This window comes from Muscardinus avellanarius, assembly GCF_963383645.1.
Source record: "Muscardinus avellanarius genome assembly, chromosome: 5".
NCBI classification, from domain to species: Eukaryota; Metazoa; Chordata; class Mammalia; order Rodentia; family Gliridae; genus Muscardinus; species Muscardinus avellanarius.
Window position 1 is genome coordinate 142,348,918 of NC_137790.1, and position 21,420 is coordinate 142,370,337.

The following is a 21,420-nucleotide window of genomic DNA, read 5'->3' on the forward strand; positions in this document are numbered from 1 at the left end:
GAGCTCGAGGGCCAATCAGTGGCCAGCATGCGGGCGCAGGAAGATGACGAAGCGCCGCCGCTGTCTCAGCGCCCGCCCCCCAGCTCGAGGGCCAATCAGTGGCCAGCCGGCAGGCGCATGAGGATGACGTGCCGTGCCGCCGCGGTCCAGTCCCCGCCCGGGGCTGCCGCTGGTCGCTCGGGTTGTGGCTGGCTGCCTGCGCTCAGCTGCGGCGACGCTGTCCGAGTTCCCCGCAGTGCGGGTACGAGGTGCCCCTCCCTGGCACCGCGTGGAGCCCAGAGCCGTGCAGGAGCCGGCCGTCCTCCCATTCTCACGTGTGCGCTTGAGTGGAGGCCGGCTGGGGTCCTGAGTCCGGCCTAACCCGCCTCACATTCCTGGAGGAGGCTGTCTGAGGGAGGGCTGAAGAGGGGGCTTCGGGAGAAGGGAATGGAAGTGTTGTGAGGAGGCACCTTGCAGAATAGTAAATGCTTCGAATGTGGGCATAGTTTTATATTTTGGTGATGCTGGGGATTGAACCCAGGGACGGTCTACTTGAGCACACCCCAGCCTTATTTTAGTGTTTCCTCCTGGGATTACAAGCATGCACCTAGTCCCAGCTAAATGTGTATTGAAGGTGAGTCTGGGGAGGAGGAAAAGGTTGAGAGAGTGATCTTGAAAACTATACCTGTGTGTGTGTTCCTGTTAGCAATCATCCATTCCGCTGAGAGTGCAGGAGTGCTTTTGTTCCAAGCACTGGTTGTACAGTTGATGTGACTAAGGAGGTCAAGGCCTCCATGGAAATGGCTCCTGGGTTGTCCTGCAGGTCGAGTGGAAGTTAGCGAGAAAAAAAGGTCCAGTGGAGCATGAGACTACTCAGACAAGAATTTGAACGGATCATTAGGTGAGAGGCAAAGAGAGAAGGTAAGGCTTCACAGAGCAGCAGGGATTTGAGCGAGGCTTAAGTGCCTGCCAGGATTTTTTAAGCAGCAGTAGTGTGTAGAACAGTTATCAACAACAGATTAGCTTTGGAGAGCAGCTGGAGCAAGACTCTTCAACCTTGCATGCTTAGTGCCAAACTTAGCCTATAAATATCCCATGAATGTGTGTTAAAGCATTACACGAGAAAGAGATTGCCGTCAGGTCCTAGAATGCCCAAGGAATTGTTTTTTGAAGCAGTTGGAAGGTTCCTTCAGATAGATGCCCAAATGTTGAATGCTTAAGTGTTTAATTGCTGTAGGGGTCTGGTCCTGGCAAGAGACAGGATTGTTAATTTGTCAGGAGGGATTAGGTTCCACCAACTAAAAGAGCAGTAATTTCTTTTTAGGGGCATTGTGCTGTCACTGGTACTCAAAGGGTTTTCAACAGCACAGGGCTGGGTGCCAGCTGGCAAGGCCCTCTGGAGAATGCCTAAAGCCGAAGAAGGTGCTGCTGGCTGTGCAACTTTCTGGAGAGGACCAAAGCAAGATGGTGCTTTTTCTCCCCTCCTACTAATATCTAGTACATTGTAGTCATAAAACAGCTTTCAACCTATCAAAACCTTCTTCAGTTCTGATTTAGCAGTCTCAGAATGATTCGAGAGCCCTATTTATTTATTTATTTATTTATTGCGGGTCTGGAGATGGAACCCAGGGGCATTTGGCCTCCGAGCTACACTCCCTGTCCTATTTTTTATTCTTTATTTTGAAACCGGGTCTCACTGAGTTGCAGAGGGCCTCACTAAAGTAGCTGAGGCTGTCTGTGAACCGCGATCCTCCAGTCTCAGCCTCCCAAATGCTGGGATTACAAGCGTGGGCCACCACGACTGGCTGAGAGCCCTTTTTAAAAACACACCTTCAAGCTGGGTGTGGTGGTGCACACTTGTAATCCTAGTACGTGGGAGGCTTGGACAGGAGGATTGCACAGGTTCAAAGCCAGCCTCAGCTATTTAGTGAGGCTCTCAGCAAATTAGTGAGACCCTGTTTCCAAATAAAATATAAACTAGGTAGGCAGGTGTGGTGGCATACGCTTGTAATCCCAGCATTCGGGAGGCTGAAACCAGAGGATTGCGGTTCATGGACAGCCTCAGCTACTTAGTGAGGGCCTCGGCAACTCAGTGAGATCCTGTTTCAAAATAAAGAATAAAAATAGGGCATGGGGTGTGGCTCAGAGGTCAAATGCCTTTGGATTCCATCCCCAGACACACACACACAAATTATATATATATATATATATATATATATATATATATATATATATGTATATGTATGTATATATATATAGTAGGTCTGGGAGTGTAGTCCAGAGGTAGAAAAAAGTTCCATCTCCAGTAACAAAAACAAAAACACATACCTTCAGCCAGGCATGGTGGCACTTATAATCCCAGCATTCGGGAGGTGGAAACCGGAGGATCACCTGAGGACATCCTCAGCTACTTAGTGAGGGCCCCTGCAACTCAGTGAGAATTTGTTTCAAAATAAATAATAAAAAAAATAGGGCAGGGGGTGTAGCTCGGAGGTCGAATGCCCCTATCTTCCATCTCCAGACCCGCAAAAAAAAAAAAAAAAAAAAAAAAAAAGACTAAAAATAGGACTGGGGGTGTAGTTCAGTTTCGGGGCCAGCCCGACAGCGGCGGGGCTGGACGAGATGATGAGTACCGACGGCCCTGAACAATAGCACACGGCACTGGGAGACATGTCAAGGAGGATCTCCTTTTATTTTTCTTCAGGCAACCCAATTTAAAGCAAAAAACCCACAAAGGGAATTTCCAACAGGAAACTATTCTAACCTGTCAAGCTAAAGGTCACTCTTACAGCCAATCATTATTCAATGCATGAGGGGTTCACGAGCACGGAAGCATTAGTTGAGCCAATAAGGCTCAACATTACCAAATTGCACTAGCGGGGGCAAGGAGAGTAGTTATGCCCTCCGTATCCACTTGGTGCTATTTGTTGCAGGTTCAGTCATCGGATGTTCCGGCGGTTGTGCAGACCTGTGCTCGCTACATGTAGCTCATTGATAGGAAGTTCTGTCAGGCGGTTATACAGATGCCAACGCACTTGGCGCTACATGTCATCAGGCAATTGAGCAGACCCCAAAAGCTCAGAAGTAGAATGCCCCTGGGTTCCATCCCCAGTACCGCAAATAAAAATAAAAACATACCTTCAGAGAAAGTTTGACGTTATTTCCATAGTTCTGTCAAGGGCCCAGAGAATAAATTGAAAGACTTATGTCACTCAACTGTTTGGATAAATATGCATGTGTGGTTCATGGTGGCACACACCTATAGGTCAGGCTAACTGGGATGCCAAGGCAAGATTTCAAGTATGTGGCCAGCCTGGGCAATTAATTAATTAATTAATTTTGGTGGTACTGGGGTTCCTGGAAGCCCTTCTACCTCCGGGCTACACTCCCAGACCCATTTTTACATTTTTATTTGGAAACAGGGTCTCCTAAGCCAGCGCACGCGGCTGGCTTCGAACCTGCGCGATCCTCCTGTCTCTGCCTCCCAAGCGCGGGGATTACAAGCGTGCGCCACCACGCCCGGCCCAGCCTGGGCAATTTAGCATGAAAAAGTAAAAGGCTGGGGATGTAGTTCAGTAGTAGAGACCTTGCCTAGACATGTGCAAGGGCCTGAGTTCGATGCCCAGTACTGCAAGACCAAAAAAACACCAGAGCTGTGTGCGTGTATGTTTTTAACACTTGGAACGTCACTGTGATGTATAATTGCAATGCACCAATAAATTGTGGGAAAAAAAAACAAAACAACCAAATGGGTGGTTTTTTAGTCCTGGAGTTTGCATTGTATTCAGAAGTGGCAGATAATTGAGTCAGAGAGACCGGGACAACTACTTTGTTTTAAAGAGTGGTCGGAGAAATGCTTACTACTGTAATGGTTGAGTTTTTTCTCTAAAGGAAGTGTCCAGTATTTTACGGGCAGAAGAGTTGGTGAAAACAATGAAGCAGGAGCTTGAAATCTAAGCTACTGTGGCTGAAAATGGACCAAAGGGATGTATAGTGGAGATCAGAGGGTGTTCAGACCCCTTAGGGCCTCATTGGCCATTATACCCACCGAGGAACAACAAACCAAGAAGGGACAGAGTATGAGTTAAAGTTTACCAGGATCACTCTGAGTTCTAAGCAAAGATTAGACTGCAGTGAAGAAAGGGTAGGGGCAGGGAGATTAGTCTGGAGGTGACTAATATTCTAGGTGAAGGGTTAGTTAGATTGGGGGAATCATTGGAGTGAAGAAGCCAAATATGAATTTGGTGAACAGCATATGGCCTATATATGGGAACCCAAGAAGAACCTTTCCGAAGCCATACTGGACATGCAATCCTGAGTGCTTCTGAGGGAGCCTGATTTTTCAGAGACTGGCTCTTCCTTCCCATTCCCCCACCCCCTTCATTATATACATCAAGTATATCTATCTGTCTTATTCCTGCCACAATAGAGAAGTTTGCTGACAAAAGGAGCTATTTACTGGTATGTGCCTCATGTCTGCATGCAGTAGACTCTATATGAACAGAAGAAGAATTCAAAACATGGTAACTTGGAAGCCAGGTGCAGTGGTAATGCCTGTAATCCCAGTACTTGGAAGCTAAGACAGGAGGATCCCAGGTTTGAGACCAATGTATGCTAGCTTAGTGAGATCCTGTTTCAAAATAAAAAGGCTGAGGGTATAGTTCAGTGGTAGTACCCTCTTAGGTTCAATCCCCAATAACACACTTAGATATAATAACCAAGAAAGACAAATTGTTTTTCCAAAATACAAATTTTTCCACCAACCTCAGATTAAGGTATTCCGTTGGCTATACAACCACACAAGCATGACAGCCTTTCAAATGAGTTGGTTTAATTCCAGGTGATAGAGAATTCAGTGTAGAACAAAGATCAAAGAGCAGAATCTGATAGGATTATGCATGTTTATAGCACTGGGGATGGAATCCAGGGGCATTCTACCTCTGAGCTACAGCCTCAGCCCTGTTTTACCTATTGAATAAATATTTAGCAAGGTCTCACTAGGTTGGCGATTTACTTGCTGAGGCTGTCCTCGAACCTGTGATCCTCCTGTCTCAGTCTCCCAAGTACTGGGATTACAGATGTGCACCACCATGCCTGGCCTAGTTTTTATTTAAAATAGGACCTCGCTAAGTTATTGATGATGGCCATAAACCTGTGGTCCTCTTTCTCAGCTTTCCAGGTACTGGGATTAAGGCATGCGCTACTGTGCTTGGCTGAGTCTATCTTAAATTCACCACTGAGGCAGGGATGGCTGAATGAAAGAAAATTAAAGAGACAGTAAGCCACCGTATGATTTTCTTTCTTTTCTACAAAAGTTTATTCTTAAATTTACAACAGATTTGAAGACAACACTTCATTCTAGCTATAGGTAGCAAAAGACGTCATAGCAGAAAATCCAGCTGTTTAAATAGGAATAGAATCAAGGGTCACCATCATCTCAGGTACACAGGATAGATTACTTTTTGCCAGATTTCTTAATTCCACCTGTGGCTGCAAAAGGAAAAGTCACAGTTAGGGAAAATTAGACTTATGATACAAGCCTCAATGAGCCTGATATGGATCCAGCCAAGCCTTGGCTCTTATACGGTATTCATTCTGACACAAGCACACACAATGCTTCACTGGTAGCATCTGTTCTGGGCAAACGCAGAATGCGGTTAAAGGCAGAGAGGAGCAATGGACCTTACTGTTCTCTACATTCTCTAGCCACACTGGTGTGTACTCCACAATTCCCTCATTAATCTTGCCACAGCAACCCACTGCAGATAAGACAGTCTCTGTGTTTGGTGGCATTCCAGGTTATGAGCTGTTGAGTGATGAGCCAGGATTCCAACCTGGCTAGTCTGACTTCTAAGTTCATACTCTCAACTGCCACATTATACCACACTGCATCCATATTACATTCCCAGGGTATATTTAGTAACTGGTAGGTAATTTAAGAAATAGTTGTAGAAGCAGAGGGCAGTGGCCCATGCTTATAATCCCAATACTTGGGAGGCTGAGACAGGAGGATTACCAAGTTTGAGGCCAGCCTGGGCAACTTAGTAAGACCGTGTCTCAAAACAAAAGGGGCTGGTGGAGCCGGGTGTGGTGGCACACGCTTGTAATCCCAGCATTTGGGAGGCTGAGACCTGAGGATTGCAGTTTGTGGACAGCCTCAGCTACTTAGTGAGGCCCTTTGCAACTCAGTGAGACCCTGTTTCAAAATAAGAATAAAAAATTGGGTAGGGGTTGTAGCTCAGAGGTCAAATGCCTCTGGGTTCTATCCCCAGACCTGCAAAATAAAGGGGGGGAGGGCTGGTGTTTCTCAGTGGTAGAGCGCCCCTGCATTCAATCCCCAGTACAGGGGCTAGGGAGAGGATAGTTGTGGAATATGCCTAATGCAGGAATGAAGATACAAAAGGGCTCTGACAAAATGAGTCTCTAAGAAAAATTAGATGGACAATGTAGTAGCACAAGCCTATAATTCTAGTACTTGGGAGGCTGAGACAGGAGGTTTGCAGGTTCAAGGCCAGCCTCTGCAATTTAGTGAGACCCTGTTTTAAAATAAAAAGGGAAGAGTCTCCAGGCGTGGTGGCCCACGCTTGTAATCCCAGTATTTGGGAGGCTGAGACAGGAGGTTCAGGGACAGCCTCAGCTACTTAGGCCCTTTGCAGCTCAGTGAGACCCTGTTCCAAAATAAAGAATAAAAGCCAGGCGTGGTGGTGCTCGCTTGTAGTCCCCCCACTTAGGAGGCTAAGACAGGAGGATCGTGCAGGTTTGAAGCCAGCTTGAGACCCTGTTTCCAAGTAAAATTTAAAATAGGTCTGGGAGTACAGCCCAGAGGTAGAAGGGTTCCATCCCCAGTACCACCAAAAAATAAAATAAAATAAATAAAGGATAAAAAACAGGGCTGGGGGTGTAGCTCAGAGGTAGAATGGCTGTGGGTTCCATCCCCAGTTACACACACACACACACACACACACACACACACACACACACACACAAAGGGGACATGCTTATAATCCCAGTACTTGGGAAGCTGAGACAAGAGGATCACAGGTTCGCAGCCAACCTCAGCTGGCTGGGGATTGAACCCAGGGGCATTCTACTTCTGAGCTACACCCCCAGCCCTATTATTTAGTCTTTATTTTGAAACAGGGTCTCATATCTTTTAATTTTTTGTTATTACTTTTTGGTGGTACTGGGGATGAAACCAAGGGGCAGGCTACCTCAAAGCTACACCCCTAGACCCTCACTAAATTGCTGAGGCTGGCTTGAACCTGCAATCCTCCTTTCTCAGTGGATTACAAGCCTTTGCCACCATGCCCAGCTATATTATTTATTTATTTATTATTTATTTTGCGTGTCTGGGGATGGAACCTAGGGGCATTCGCTACACCCCCTGTCCTATTTTTTATTTTATTTTATTTTATTTTTTTTGGTGGTATTGGGGTTCCTGGAAACCCTTTTATCTCTGGGCTACACTCCCAGACCTATTTTTTATTTGGAAACAGGGTCTCCTAAGCTAATGAGGCTGGTTTCGAACCTGCACGATCCTCCTGTCTCCGCCTCTCAGGCGTGGGGACTACAAGTCTGCGCCACTATGCCCAGCTATTTTTTATTCTTTATTTTGAAACCGGGTCTCATTGAGTTTCAGAGGGCCTCACTAAGTAGCTGAGGCTGTCCGGGAACCGCGATCCTCTGTTCTCAGCCTCCCAAATGCTGGGATTACAAGGATGTGCCACCACGCTCTCCGGCTCTATATTTTTTTTTTACTTTACTTATTTATTTATTTATTATTATTATTATTATTATTATTATTATTATTATTTTTTTTTTTTTTTGGTGGTACTGGGGGTGGAACCCAGAGGCTTTCTACCTCTGGGCTATACTCCCAGACCTTTTTTAAAAATATTTTATTTGGAAACAGGGTCTCACCAAGTTGCTGAAAGCCTCACTAAGTAGCCGAGGCTGACTTTGAACCCGTGCAATCCTCCTGTCTCAGCCTCCCAAGCGTGGGGATTACAAGCGTGCGCCACCACGACCAGCTCTCTATATTTTTTATTTTTGAAATAGGGTCTCACTAAGTTGCAGAGGGCCTTACTGGCCACGAACCTGAAACCTTCCTGTCTCAGCTTCCTAAGTACTGATATTAGAGATGTGCATCTGGCTATTTATTGTTTATAATATTAGTTTACACCGGGCTTAGTGGTGCACACTTGTAATCCCAGTATTCGAAGGCTAAGACAGGAGGACCACAGGATCAAGACCAGCCTCAGAAACATAGTAATACTCTCAGCAACCTAGCTAGCCCCTGTTTCCAGACAAAAACATAAAATGGGCTGGGGATGTAGCTCAGAGGTGGAGTGCCCCTAGGTTCCATCCCCAGTACCACAAAACAAACAATAAGGAGTTACAAGTTGGAGGCAGCAAAGTGCGGAAGATATTCAGAAACCTAGCTGTATAGAATTGTGTCTGTGGTCAATCTCCGTGTTTCCATTTTGCAGCTTCCAAGAGCAATGAAAGTCTCTTACTGAGACCCGGTTTTCGGGCGCGGGTCTGGCTCCCCCGCCCCTCCTGTCGCCCCCCGCCTCGCTTACCCAGGGGGCCCTTCCCCGCGGCCTTGGCTTTCAGCTCCTCCAGCTTCTTCTGCTCCTCCTTCTGCTTCTGCTTGAAAGCCTTATCTTCCTAGGGAGAGGCAGAGCAGGTTCACTCCAGGCCGGCGTGGCGGTCCCGCTGCGCCCGCCCCGTCCGCGCCCGCCCTCACCTCATCCATCTCCTTGGCCTGTTTCTTGGGCTGCTTCAGGGGCTTCTTCTTGCCACCTGTGGAGATGAAGCAGAGCAGCTCAGCCGGTGCCCGCGCCGGAAGTCGCCCGCCGTCCCCGCTGTCAGACAGACTTACCTTCGCGGCCGGACATGGCGACGCGTGCCTAGACCAGCTCCGACACCGGAAGCGGAGCTTCGGTCCCACCCCTGCGTCCAGGCCGCTGATTGGCTGCTGAGCCGGAAGTTGCTCTCCGGGGCGGGCCCTGGCAGGTCAGAGGTCATTTGAGTGGCAGGCGCTGGGTCTCGGCGGGGTGGCTGCGCGAGCGCGGTAGGCCGGGCGCCAGGTGCGCGGGGAAGGCAGCTGGGCGAGGGCGAGGGCGGCGGAGCCGAGGGGCCGACAGGTTAGAGGGAGGGCCGCCCGGGCCGGGCCCTGTGGGCTGCGGGCAAGCCTGGCTTTTACCTTGGGAAATGGGAGCTGTTGGGCAGAGAGACATGTCCTTACGTGTGTGCTTTTGTTTTTTTTCGGTACTGAGGATGGAACCCAAGGGCAACACTACTTTTTTGTTGTTGTTCTTTATTTTGAAACAAGGTCTCACTAAGTTGCAGAAGGTCTCACTAAGTAGCTGAGACTGTCCTCGAATTAGGATCCTCCTGTCTCTGCCTCCCAAGTATACTGGGGTTGCAAGCCTGTGCCACCACGCCCAGCAAAGTCAGGGGGATTCTACCTCTGAGCTACTCCAGTCCTATTTTACTGTATTTCAAAACAGGGCCTTGCTAAGTTGCTGAAGCTGGCCTCAAACCTTCAATCTTCCTTGTCTTAGCCTCCCAAGTGCTGGGACTACTGGTGTGCACCACCATGCCTGGCATATGTTGATCTTTCTTAGGAGCTGGAATTCTTCATCCTGAAGATCAAGAAAGAAGGGGGACTGCTTGGGCATAGTGGCGCATGTGTATAATCCCAGCATTTGGGAGGCTGAGACAGGAGGATCACAGATCACAGTTCACAGATAGCTTCAGCTACTACTTAGCCAGGCCCTCTGCAACTCAGTAAGACCCTGTTTTCTAAATAAAGAATAAAAAATAGGCCAGGGTGTCGCCCCTGGTTTCCATCCCCAATAACACAAAATCAAAGAAGAAGGAGGACTGGACACAGGGGTGCATGCCTGTAATCCCAGCTACTGGGGAGGATGAGACAGGAGGATTGCAAGTTTGAGGCCAGCCTGTGCAAGTTAGCCCTGTCTCAAAATTAAATATAAATACAAGCCAGGTGTGGTGGTACACACTTGTAATCACAGCATTTGGGAGGCTGAGACCTGAGGATCGCGGTTCGCGGACAGCCTCAGCTACTTAGCGAGGCCCTCTGCAACTCAGTGAGACCCGGTTTCAAAATAAAGAATAAAAAATAGGGCAGGGGCTGTAGCTCAGAGGTCGAATGCCCCTGGTTCCATCCCCAGACCCGCAAAAAAAAAAAAAAAAAAATTATATATACACACACACAGCTGGAAGCCCTGCATGGTGGCCGCATGTCTGTCATCTCAGTGCTTAGGAGGCTGAGACAGGAGGATTGCCTCAGCAAGTACTGAGTGCTTATCAACCTAGTGAGACCATGTTTCAAAATGAAAATAAAAAATAGGGCTGGGGATATAGCTCTGAGGTAAAATGCTCCTGGCTTCAATCCCCAGTTAAAAAAAAAAGAAAGAAAAAATAAAAATAAAAAAGAGCTGGAGATACAGCTCAGTGCTAGCACTCCCTGGGTTCAATCCCTGGGGCAGGGGGATGGGGTGGGAGGAGAGAAGGAGGGGCAGGCGCTAGCAGCCGCGAAGCATCAGGCAAGCTTGTGGATGCTCCCTCGTTTTCTTGAGAAGTGACCAGGCAGCTTCCAGCAGTGAGGACAGGTAGGGCCTTGAGGTCTGAGGAAGGCGATGGCAGAGGTAGTGGCCTAGCTAGATGGAGGGGGAATGGATTTGGAGGCCGAGCCTGCGTGTTTGCCTCTGTCCGTCTCCAGCTCAGCCACACAGATCACGTTCAGGTGCGGACGGCCTCCAGTGCTTCCCGCCTTTCCCTCTGCCAGTACCTGTCTTCCCTTTGCTTCCTTTGGGTGAGACGTCTGAGACACCTGCGTGGGGTGTCACGGGGACTGAGCAGCAGGTGTGGGATGGGATGGGTAGAGGAGGGACTGGAGTGGGGAGACAATTCAGAGTCAATGAAACATTTCCTTATGAAGTCCCTGCTGTTGCCAAGCTTGTGTTCTACCTAGGAAATGTGTGTTAGTGGAGAACAAAATGAAACAGGAAAGGTGGCCAGGGAGGGGTGGCCAAGGAAGGCCTTCCTAGGCGTCAGAGTGAGCCACGTAGACCTGCGGAGGGGCGTGTCCTGTGGGGACTGGAAGGTGCTGGGCTTGTTAGCCGCCTGGCGGGGGTTGGGGGGGTGGGGAGTGTCACAATTGCTGTCCTTGGAGCTGTGGAGAGATGCTGGGCTGCCGTGTGGACTGTGCTAGGGATCGTTGGCCCTTCTGGGTCCAAGGGTGGGCCGCTGGTCGAGGAGTAGTCAGGAAGGAGGCTGAGGAAGCTGAAGGAAGCAAGAAGGGGCAGTGATGCCAGGAAGAGAGTGTTGAGAGCTATGGGGAAATTAAAGGGAAAACTGGGAAGCAGAAACCTAGGTGTGTGTGTGTGTGTGTGTGTGTGTGTGTGTGTGTGTGTGTTATTGGGGATTGAGCCCAGGGGCCTTCTACCTCCAAACCCACCCCCAGCCCTGATTTTTAAACATTTTATTTGGAAATAGTGTCTCACTAGGTAGATATGAGTCTCACTACCTGCTAACACTGTCCTCAAATCCAAGATCCTCCAGTTTCAGTTTCCCAAGTCCTGGGATTAAGGTGGAAGTTTTGGGGGCCTCCAGGGAAGCAGCCTGGATCATGGAGAGGGATTGAGAAAAAAGGGAAGTAGTGGTAGCTAAGGGGGTGACCCCTGCCTGTGAAGCGGTGCTGGGAAGGAGAGCAGATGCTGTGCTCCCTGGAGTGTGGGGCTGAGTACTTTGTGGGGTTTTTTGCCCCCTGGGGATTGATCCAGGGCTATAATTTATTTATTTACTTATTTATTTAGTATTGGGGATGGAACCCAGAAGCATTCTACCTCAGAGCGACACCCCCAGCCCTATTTTTGTTTTTGGTACTGGGGTTCCTGGAAACCCTTCTACCTCTGGGCTACATTCCCAGACTTATTTTATATTTTTTAAAATTTGGAAACAGGATCTCTTAAGCCAGTGAGGCTGGCTTCCAACCTGTGGGATTCTCCTGTCTCCTCCTGTCTCCGCCTCCCAAGAGCAGGGATTACAAGCATGTGCCACCACCAGGCACCCAGCTATTTTTTATTCTTTATTTTGAAACATAGTCTCACTGAGTTGCAAAGGGCCTCACTAAGTAGCTGAGGCTGGCTGTGAACTGCTCCTGAATGCTGGGATTACAATCATGTGCCACTATGCTTGGCTTATTTTTGTGTGTTGAAACAGGGTCTTGTTGAGTTGATGAGGCTGGTCTTGAACCTGTGATCCTCCTTGTCTCAGCCTCCTAGGTCCTGGGATTACAGGGGCACTTTGTTTTCCAGAGGGCTCACACTTCTCAGGTGATGACAATGTTCTCGGGCTGGGGCTTTGTGGGCAGGTTTCTGTTCACATCACCCCACCTCTGGAAACCTTATTCTGTTCTCTGCACCTGGTTCATCTCTCTGTCCCTATCTCCCTCTGCTCCTCTCTCTGGGCGGGCTGTTTGGCCACCAGGTGTCGCTCTGCCAGTGAGGTTCTGGGCTTTGGGACTCTGAGTATGGTTTGGCCTGCAGCAAGTGCCCAGTTTCCATTGGTAACATGGCCCCCTCTCTGGGGCCCTGGGAAGCACTTGTGTTCTTGGGCTGGGCAAGGCCCGACTCTGGCCACTGAGAGACTGGCTGTGCTGTTCATTTAGGAGGATGTGGCGGTGTTGGGGCCCAAACATCAAAGCAAGGCTGAAGGCAGACAGTAGAGAAGCCTCACCTGCAGAGCAAGCCATGCCTGAGGCTGAAGAGCAGAAGGCTGATGGGAGGGCGTGGCCTGCACCTGGGTCTGGGGACCCTGGAGGGCTGGGTCTGATGGCCTGAGGGGGCTGGTGTGAACCTAAGAAAAGACCTTGTGAAGAAAGCACCCCACCCCCAGCATTGTCCTCTCACTGAGTGTTCTGCCTTGGGACATAAATAACCTGTTCCTTTTGTCCTGGCACATAACTGAAAGTGCTGAGCAGACTCAGAGAGCCTGGGAAGTTGAGTGTGAGGGTCTTTTAACAGAAATGGTGCTGGTGAGGCTCTCAGCTACTTGGTGAGACCCTGTTTCCAAATAAAATATAAAATAGGTCTGGGAGTATAGCCCAGAGGTAGAAAGCCTCTGGGTTCTACCCCCAGTACCACCAAAATAAAAAGAAATGGTACTGGGTCTTAATATTCTCTGAATTGCCCTCAGTTCTTCCCTTCCCTGGGAATCGATAATGAACCTGGACACAACTCAGGTTTGAGAACTTTCTTGACATTATCGGAAAACTGGCCACCAGGATTCTCATCTAGGTCGCACCAGCAAGACCTGGGGGATGCAGGGAGGTGAGAAGGCCTGGTTTGGGTGTTGGTTGTCGTGGGGAAGTGGAAGTCAAGATGCCCCATGAGTTCTTCCGGAAATGTGCTCTGTTGTTGAGGAGCTCCGGGAAGCCTGAAAGGCCTCTTGCCACAGGGGCCGCAGTCTTTGGGCCCAACAGAGTGGCATTTGGTTTAGGTGATGTTAGTGGAAATGTGTGTGTTCAGAGCTGTCCTTAGGCCTCAAACCTCATCTGTCTGGCCTCCCCCTCACAGATCTGATGACAACGGGGTGCAGCCCAGCGTTTGCCATGCAGCTTGTCCTGGGTGCACCCCATGTGCTGGTGCGGAGAGGCCTCCTTGGAAGGGACCTCTTTCTGACCAGGAGTCTCTGCAGCCCAGGCCCCAACCAGCCACAAGAGAAGCGACCAGAGGAGGCGGCCCTGGGGCTGTATCACCGCCTCCCAGCCCCTGGAAGAGCCCTAGGCCACAGCGTTCAGCAATGGGTGACCTCCACAGCCAAGAGTTGGCGGGACAGATATGAAGAGTTTGTTGGACTCAATGAGGTGCAAGAGGCCCAGGGGAATGTGACTGAGGTGAGCAGGTTCTAGGGTGGTTAGGGTGGTCGGCCCTGCCCTCTGGCTTGTTGACTCCTGCCAAACAAGTGGAGGCCACTGGGGCTGGGAAGCCACGTCTACACTTTTTCTTTCTTTCTTTCTCTCTTTCTTTCTCTCTTTCTCACTCTCTCTTTTCTTTTGTATTGGGGATTGAACCCAGGGGTCCTTTAACACTGAGCTACATCTCCATCGCTTTTTTGTTTTTTATTTTGAGACAGGGTCTTGCTAAGTTGCCCAGGATGCTCTCACACTTGTGATCCTCCTGCCTCAGTAGCTGGGATTACATATGCCTACCACTGTGCATATTTAGATTTGCCTTTTCTCTTTTTTTTTTTGTACTGGGGATTGAATTTAGGGGATTCTACCTCTGAGCTATACCTCAGTCCTCTTTATTTTTTATTTTGTTTTATTTCTTGGTAACTGAGGATTGAACCCAGGGGATCTACCCCCATGCTACACCCCAAGCCTTTATTTTTTATTTGGAAATAGGGTTTCACTAAGTTGCTGAGAGCCTCACTAAATTGTTGAGGCTGGTTTTGAACCTATGACTCGCCTGTCTCTGCCTCCCAAGTACTGAGATGACAAGCATGTACCACCATGCCTGGCTCCCAAGCCCTATTTTTTATTTATTTATTTATTTATTTATTTTATTTTTTATTTATTTTTTGGTGGTACTGGGATTCCTGGAAACCCTTCTACCTCCCGGCTACACTCCCAGACCTATTTTATACTTTTTATTTGGAAACAGTGTCTCTTAAGCCAGCTCGGCTGGCTTCGAACCTGCACAGCTGGCTTTGAACCTGCGCAATCCTCCTGTCTCCGCCTCCCAAGCTCAGGGATTACAAGTGTGCAGTCACTACACTTAGCCTTTTATTCTTTATTTTGAAACAGGGCCTCACTAAGTATCTGAGGCTGGCCATGAACCTGTGATCCTCCTGTCTCAGCCTCTAAGTACTGGGATTACAGGTGGGCTCCATGTGGAGCCTTACTTGACTTTCCTTTTTTTTCTTCTTCTTCTTCTTTTTTGTGGTTGTGGGGATTGAATCTCTGAGCTACCTTTCAACCCTGTTTTCCTCTTTTGTTTTGAAATGGTCTTACTAAATTGCTGAGGCTGGCCACAGTCCTAGATCCTCCTGTCTCAGCCTCCTAAGTATTGGGATTACAAGCGTGTGCCACCACGCCCAGCAACTTTCTTTTCTTTTTCTTTTCTTTTGTTTTTTGTTTTTAGGGTCTGTAGCATTTGACCTCCGAGCTACACCCCTGTCCTATTTTTTTTCTTTTCTTTAAATTTGAAACAGGGTCTTACTAAGTTGCAGAAGGCCTCACTAAGTAGCTGAGACTGTCCTTGAACCAAGATCCTCTGGTCTCAGCCTACCAAGTGCTGGGATTACAAGTGTGCGCCACTACACCCAGCAACTTTCTTTTTCTTAAACAAACATCTTTGATACCTGGGTCTGCTACTACTGGAAGGTCTTTGTCCCTACTCTTCCTACAAACAGTTGCAGTGTGCTGTTAAATTCTGGCTCATAGCAACTGTTCTGTTCAGCCAGCAAACACTCCGTGGCAGACTAGAGGGTGGCTGATGAAAGCTGCTGGGGTGGGGCTGGGGGTGGAAGGGTCACGCTGCCTGGTTGTCGAGCCCACTGTGACAGTAGAAAGGCACCTAGTGGCCTCTGCCCTGTTCCACGGGGCCTGGGGCAGTGTAGTGAGGTAGCAGGGACTTGGAGATTGTGGTCTGTTCTACTGTCCTTGGACATTGTGAGCTCAGCTGATCTGGCACCCCAGGTCTATACCCTGGAGAACATAGCAGTGCCTTTGGTGGTGGTGTTCTAGGGCGAACGTGGTCCAGGCGTGGTAACTCTCGCTATAATCCCAGTATTGGGAGGCTTAGACAGGAGGATAGGAGTGGGGGCAGCCTCAGCAATTTAGTGAGGTCCTCTGCAATTTAGTGAGACTGTTTCAAAGTAAAAAAAGAAAAAATAGGGTTGGGATATAGCTCTGAGGTAGAATGCCTTCCCCCTTCAAAAAAAAGCCTAAGTAAAACAACACATAGGAAACAATGTAAAGACCTGGGTGTTCCTTACTGTGGTTTGTATCAAACAAGATTGTCTGGGCTGGGCTTGGTACAGGCTTGCAATCCCAGTATTTGGGGAGGCTGAGACAGGAGGATTGCAGATTGGCAGCCAGCCTCAGCTACTTAGTGAGGCTCTCAGTGACTTAGGGAGACCTTGTTTCCAAGTTAAAAAAAAAAAAAAAACCCCACACACACAATTAGATCTAGGAGTGTAGCCCCGAGGTAGAAAGCCCCTAGATTCCATTCCCAGTACAAAAAAAAAAGGGTTGTCTGGGCTCAGTCGACAGACTGTGTGTGCTGTTTGCTGTCTTCAGAGTTTCTCAGGCGGGTGTTATTTCCGCATGAATGGGTAAATCTGGTGCTTTAGAGGGTGTGGCTCGGCTGCTCCACAGGGTGAGCCAGGACTAGCTCTCAGGCAGGAGCTGGTTTTACTCTGCAGCCAACACTCCAGCGACCTCTTAGCACCCGCCTCGGCCGTGGAGCCAGCCCGTGGGCATGGAAGAAGCAGCCAGTGACTGCCGCTGCTCTCTCTGCAGGCAGAGAAGGTATTCATGGTGGCTCGTGGCATTGTCCGAGAGGCTCAGGGGAACTTGGAAACTCAGCAGGCAAAGCTGAAGGAGGTGAGGGACCGCCTGGACCGCGTCTCCAAGGAGGACAGCCAGTACCTAGAGCTGGCCACTCTGGAGCACAGGATGCTGCAGGTGGGTCCCGGCCGTCACGAGGGGCCAGGTGGGAGCCTGTCTCTGGCGAGAGGCCGAGTGAGGAGGTAAGCAACTCCTGCGAAGCGACGAGGCCTGCGCTTTCAGAGTGTATTGCCCTGTCACTCTTGAGTATTGAGGTCAACAGTCTGAGGTGCCCCAGCCTAAGACCCAGGTTGCTGAGGAGGCGTGCCATTGAAGGGTTGGCCCAGGCAGCTCCGGACACTTCGTGTCCTCTAGACCCTTTCTGGAGAAGGAAGGGTGTGCCTGGCCAGTCTAGGACTGCCTAGTGGGACCATGCTGCTCCGTCCACACTGCCATTCCTCTCCTCCTGCACCCAACAAGGTTTTTTTTTTTTCTTCTTTTGGTATTGGCAATGGAACCCAGAGTCATTATACCTCTGAGCTATACCCCAGCCCTTATTTTTTAAATTTAAATTTTTAATTTTATTTTTTTTTGTGGTATTGGGCAGAGGCTGGCTATGAACCTGAATCCTCCTGTCTCAGGCCTTATTTTTTATTTTGAAACAGAGTTGCGAAGGTCTTGCTGTGTTGCTGAGGCTGGCCACAGTCCTCCTCCCAAGCACTGGGATTACAGGTGTGCGCCACCATGCCCTGCCTTGGCCACGTTTATACCGCCTTCATTTGTTCAGCGGGTGTCGGTGGAGTGGGGTGGGGGAGTGGCCCAGGCGCAGGGGCTGCAATCACAGGGTACCTCGGTGCTATGTGACACTGCTTTGTTTCCTCAGGAGGAGAAGAAGCTCCGCATGGCCTATCTGCATGCAGAAGCCTCTGAGCGGGAGAAGTTCTCTCTCTTCTCTGCGGCTGTGCGGGAGAGTCACGAGAAGGAGCGGGCGAGGGCCGAGAGGACCAAGAACTGGTCCCTCATTGGGTCAGTTCTGGGAGCTCTGATTGGTGTGGCTGGCTCCACCTATGTGAACCGAGTACGGCTTCAGGAGCTGAAGGCCTTACTCTTGGAGGCACAGAAAGGGCCTGTGAGTCTCCAGGAGGCCATTCGTGAGCAGGCGTCCAGCTACTCCTTCCAGCAGAGGGACCTCCGTGACCTCATGACAGACCTGAGAGGCCTGGTACATGCTGGGCAGGGCCAAGGTTCTGGGTTGACAGCAGGTACTTCCCCCGCCAGAGACAGAGACACAGATGTCCTCACAGCTGCCTTGAGAGAGCAGCTCAGTCTCTCCCGGCAAGTCCATTCCTGTCTCGAGGGCCTACGGGAGCAGCTCAGTGGCCTGGAGAAGACTTGGAGCCCAATGGCTGGGGTGATTCAGTTTGCAAAGGCTGCAGCACACCCGGGCCTAGAGGAGCCTGCGGACAGGGCCGTGCTCAGCTCTTGGCTGGAGCAGCAGAATGTGCTCTTGGCCCTGTCCGACATGGAACAGAGGTTGGAAGCCCAAGGCAACAGGAACGCCATCCGCAGCACGTTGGTCACTTGCGTGGCGTTTGTGGCCGCACTGCCCCTGCTCTACATGCTGCTCAAGGCCAGCTAGCCCCTGGACGCGCCTCCTGGGTGTGGGGAGGTTGGACGTGGCTCTCATCGGCAAGTCCAGTGGTGATGACATGATCCTTGGGCTGCACACGGCCTCAAGCTGAGTGTGAGCACCCTTTGTGTGGCTCACCAGCAGGCACTCTTTAGAAGTAAACTGTGCCCTTACTTTACATCGATTATAAAAAATGTCCAGTTAAATGTCTTGGAGTTTGTATTGTTTAACAGTTTGCATCTGACTGAGTCTTGTCCTCCGAACACTGAGAGCGGGGTTGGCCCCTTAAGTCCTCTCCCCCCCACCTGGTCCTGTGCAGCACTGTTTCGGATGTACTCACTCCTGAGCCCTGGATTTTCAGTTTGATTCCCTGACCTGGCTTCTGCTTGCCACATACTCCAGTCAGATGGCCTGAGGGTTTTTCGGCCGAAGGGGAGAGGTGGGGAGAGGCGGAGGAGAACCGAGAACCCGCAGGTTTCCTTGTTGAGGCAATCAGGGGAGACAGATTGGGGGAGAGTGGCCAGTGTTGCTGGGGCCAGTGTGGCTTCCTGGTACAGGGAGTGCTTTGGGCAGGACCAGCTTCCACACCGTCTGGGCTGGTCCTCCACAGGCAAGGTCACCTCAGGCCACAGCAGTGTGAATGGAAAAGCAGTGAAGGTGGGACTCCCACAGGTGGGAGGTGAGCGAGGCTGGCAAACGCCCCAAGAACCCCCGCTCCTCTCTCCTCAGAGGGAGACAGTGACCCTTGACTTCCCTGCCTAAGTGCTGGGGTGGCCTTGTGTGAACAGGATCTGTGGGGTGGTGCTCTGCTGCTGCTGGAGGGCTGGCTCAGTGGAGAGCACCCCTCCCCCTGTCAGAGTGTACTGAAGCTGAACACTCCGTCTGCAGGTGGGGACACGCTCATTGTGCCGTGTGGAGCTGACTGTTCTGCCAGAAGTTTTTCCCATGAGATGCCTTCCCTTCTTGGAATCTGTGCTCAGTCCTGGGTGACGATCATCGTGGCCCAGTGGCCCCATGAGTTCTCTGAGCACCTGGTTCCTTGGTCATTTGTCAGTGGTGCACACCTGTAATCCCAATACTAGGAAGGCTGAGACAGGAGGATCACTGGTCGGAGGCTAGCGTGCTATAACTTAGCAAGATCCTGTTTGGAAATAAAAAGAAATACAGGCCGGGGATGTAGCTAAGCAGTAGAACTCTGAACTTAAAGAGTATTCACATCCTGCAAGGGCAGGAGACAGGCTGGCTGTACAGATGAGGGCTGTGAGGTGTGTCCAGGTTTGGCACTGGGGAAGGTAGATCTTGGCAGGGGTGTACTTGAGTGGGTAGATTTGGGGAGGGGAAGAGCCCAGAGACAAGGGGCTCCCCAGCCTCAGAGGTAGGAAAGACAAGGTGGGTGGTCGGGTGAAGCACATTGTACTGGCTGTGGGGGTGGGGGAGGTGTGTATGAAGGTGGAGACTAGAAGCTGGGTGTGGTGGTCCACACCTGGAATCCCAGTACTGGGGAGGGTGAGACTGAATGAGACAGAGGACAGTCTTAGCAACTTAGCAAAGCTCTCAGCAACTTTTTTTTTTTTTTTTTTTTCTCGGTACAGGAGATTTAACTCAGGGGCATTCTACCTCTGAGCTATACCCCAGCCATATATTTTTTTTTTATTCTTTATTTGGAAACAAGGTCTCACTAAGTTTTGGGGGGAGGGCCTCACTAAGTAGCTGAGGCTGGCCATGAACCGGTGATCCTCCTGTCTCAGTCTCTCAAGTACTGGGATTGCAAATATGCGTCATCATGCCCTGTGGCTCCCAGCCACTTAATAAGATCATTTTTCAAACTAAAATAGGGCTGGGGTGTAGCTCAGAGGTAGAATGACCCATGTTTAATTCCTAGTACTCCCCCCAAATACCTCTGAGATCAATCCTCAATACCACAAGGGAAGAAAAGAAAGGCAGGGAGCTGGCATTCAGGGTTGGCCTCCGGGAAGAGGGAACCAGGGAGGGGTTGGAAGTAGGGGTGGAGAGAAGAGGGGGAGAGGAGAATTTGGAGGCCCGAAGGACGGCCTTGAGAGGGGGTGGGATCTGTGCTACGGAAGACCGGGCCTCCTAGGTGAGGCCCCTCCTAGCCTGAGAAACTCGTGGAGGCTTCCAGGTGACAATTTTGTTTGCCTTGATTCGGTGCCACTGGCCTTGGGCCAGAGTCCTCCAGATTCTCAGTTGGGCCAGGTCTTTAAGCAGGCCGGGCTTGCACAGGGAGCCGCTGGGCCTCAGGCGGGAGCCCTTCTGCCCCGAGTTTCCTCCAGGGCAGGCCCAGATGTTTGGCTGTCAGGGAGCCTAGAGTTGCGCAAGGCTTCGCAGCTCGGGCGCCTCCAGGTGCAAACCTGGGGGAGGCGTCCTCCAGCCAGCCGTCCGCGCACTTCCGCAGCTGGAGTGGAGCGAGCGAGCGGGAAGCCCAGCTCCGGGGCGGCGTCGCCCCCGCGGCGGTGAGCGAGGGGGCCGGGGGTGTCGGGTTACACGGCGTGGCGGGGTGCGGAGCGGCCGTGCGAGCCCGCGCTCTCCGTGCGCGGCCGGCGGCGGGCCAGGTGCGGCGGGCAGGTGGGCGGCCGGCGGGCGGCGGGAGGGCGCGGCCGCGCTTTGTCTCCTTTGTTCGCGGCGCCGCGGCGGGGCGCGCTCTCGGCCGGGCCGGGCGGCGAGGCCGGGCGGCTGCGGGGCGGAGCCGGCGCGGAGCGGGGGAGCGGGCGCCGCGGCCCGCGCGGATCCGGGCGGACCCCAGCTCCGGGCGAGCGGCAGGTGCGCGGCGGGCGGGCGCGGCGGCGGGGAGGGCCTGCGCGGCGCCGGCTGCGGCTGGAGCCTGGACGCCGAGGGGTGGGCAGGAGACCCCGGCGGCGGAGGTGAGGACGCGGCAGGGCCGTGAGTCACCTCTCTGGCTGCTCTAGCCTGGGCATAGTAAAGCTGGGGCCAGCCTTTGAGAGACCGAGCGGCTTGGCGAGGGGTCTGTAAGCCTCACATTTGCTCCCAGGAGCTGGGTTTCCTCGGCCCCGACATGGGGGCTAGTCCACCATGGGGAGAGCGCTTGCTCTGCAGTTGCTGGGGCCTCCAGGGAGCCTCAAGCCCCGAGTGGATGGAGCAGGGTAGGGTGTTCGTGGTCCAGTCGCACACACCGCGTTTGGGCAAGCAGTCCTGCCTCCCACTGTACCATAGGGACGATGGCGGCTCAGGGCCCCAGCAGAGGGGT

General features: G+C 51.3%; 2 protein-coding genes across 2 annotated transcripts; one reads left to right on the forward strand and one right to left on the reverse strand.

Annotated features, from left to right (window-relative positions):
- Window positions 1-5,434: 5,434 nt before the first annotated feature.
- On the reverse strand, window positions 5,435-8,879 carry TMA7 (translation machinery associated 7 homolog; the record flags this gene model as incomplete). The annotated part of the gene is made up of 4 exons (XM_080696248.1): window positions 5,435-5,469; window positions 8,562-8,649; window positions 8,729-8,784; window positions 8,864-8,879. The coding sequence occupies 4 exons, from the start codon at window positions 8,877-8,879 to the stop codon at window positions 5,435-5,437; spliced, it is 195 nt and encodes a 64-aa protein (XP_080552374.1).
- A 4,745-nt stretch (window positions 8,880-13,624) lies between these two features.
- On the forward strand, window positions 13,625-18,206 carry CCDC51 (coiled-coil domain containing 51; the record flags this gene model as incomplete). Its single annotated transcript, XM_080696757.1, has 3 exons — window positions 13,625-13,909; window positions 16,541-16,705; window positions 17,451-18,206. The coding sequence occupies 3 exons, from the start codon at window positions 13,625-13,627 to the stop codon at window positions 18,204-18,206; spliced, it is 1,206 nt and encodes a 401-aa protein (XP_080552883.1).
- Between the last annotated feature and the right edge of the window lie 3,214 nt (window positions 18,207-21,420).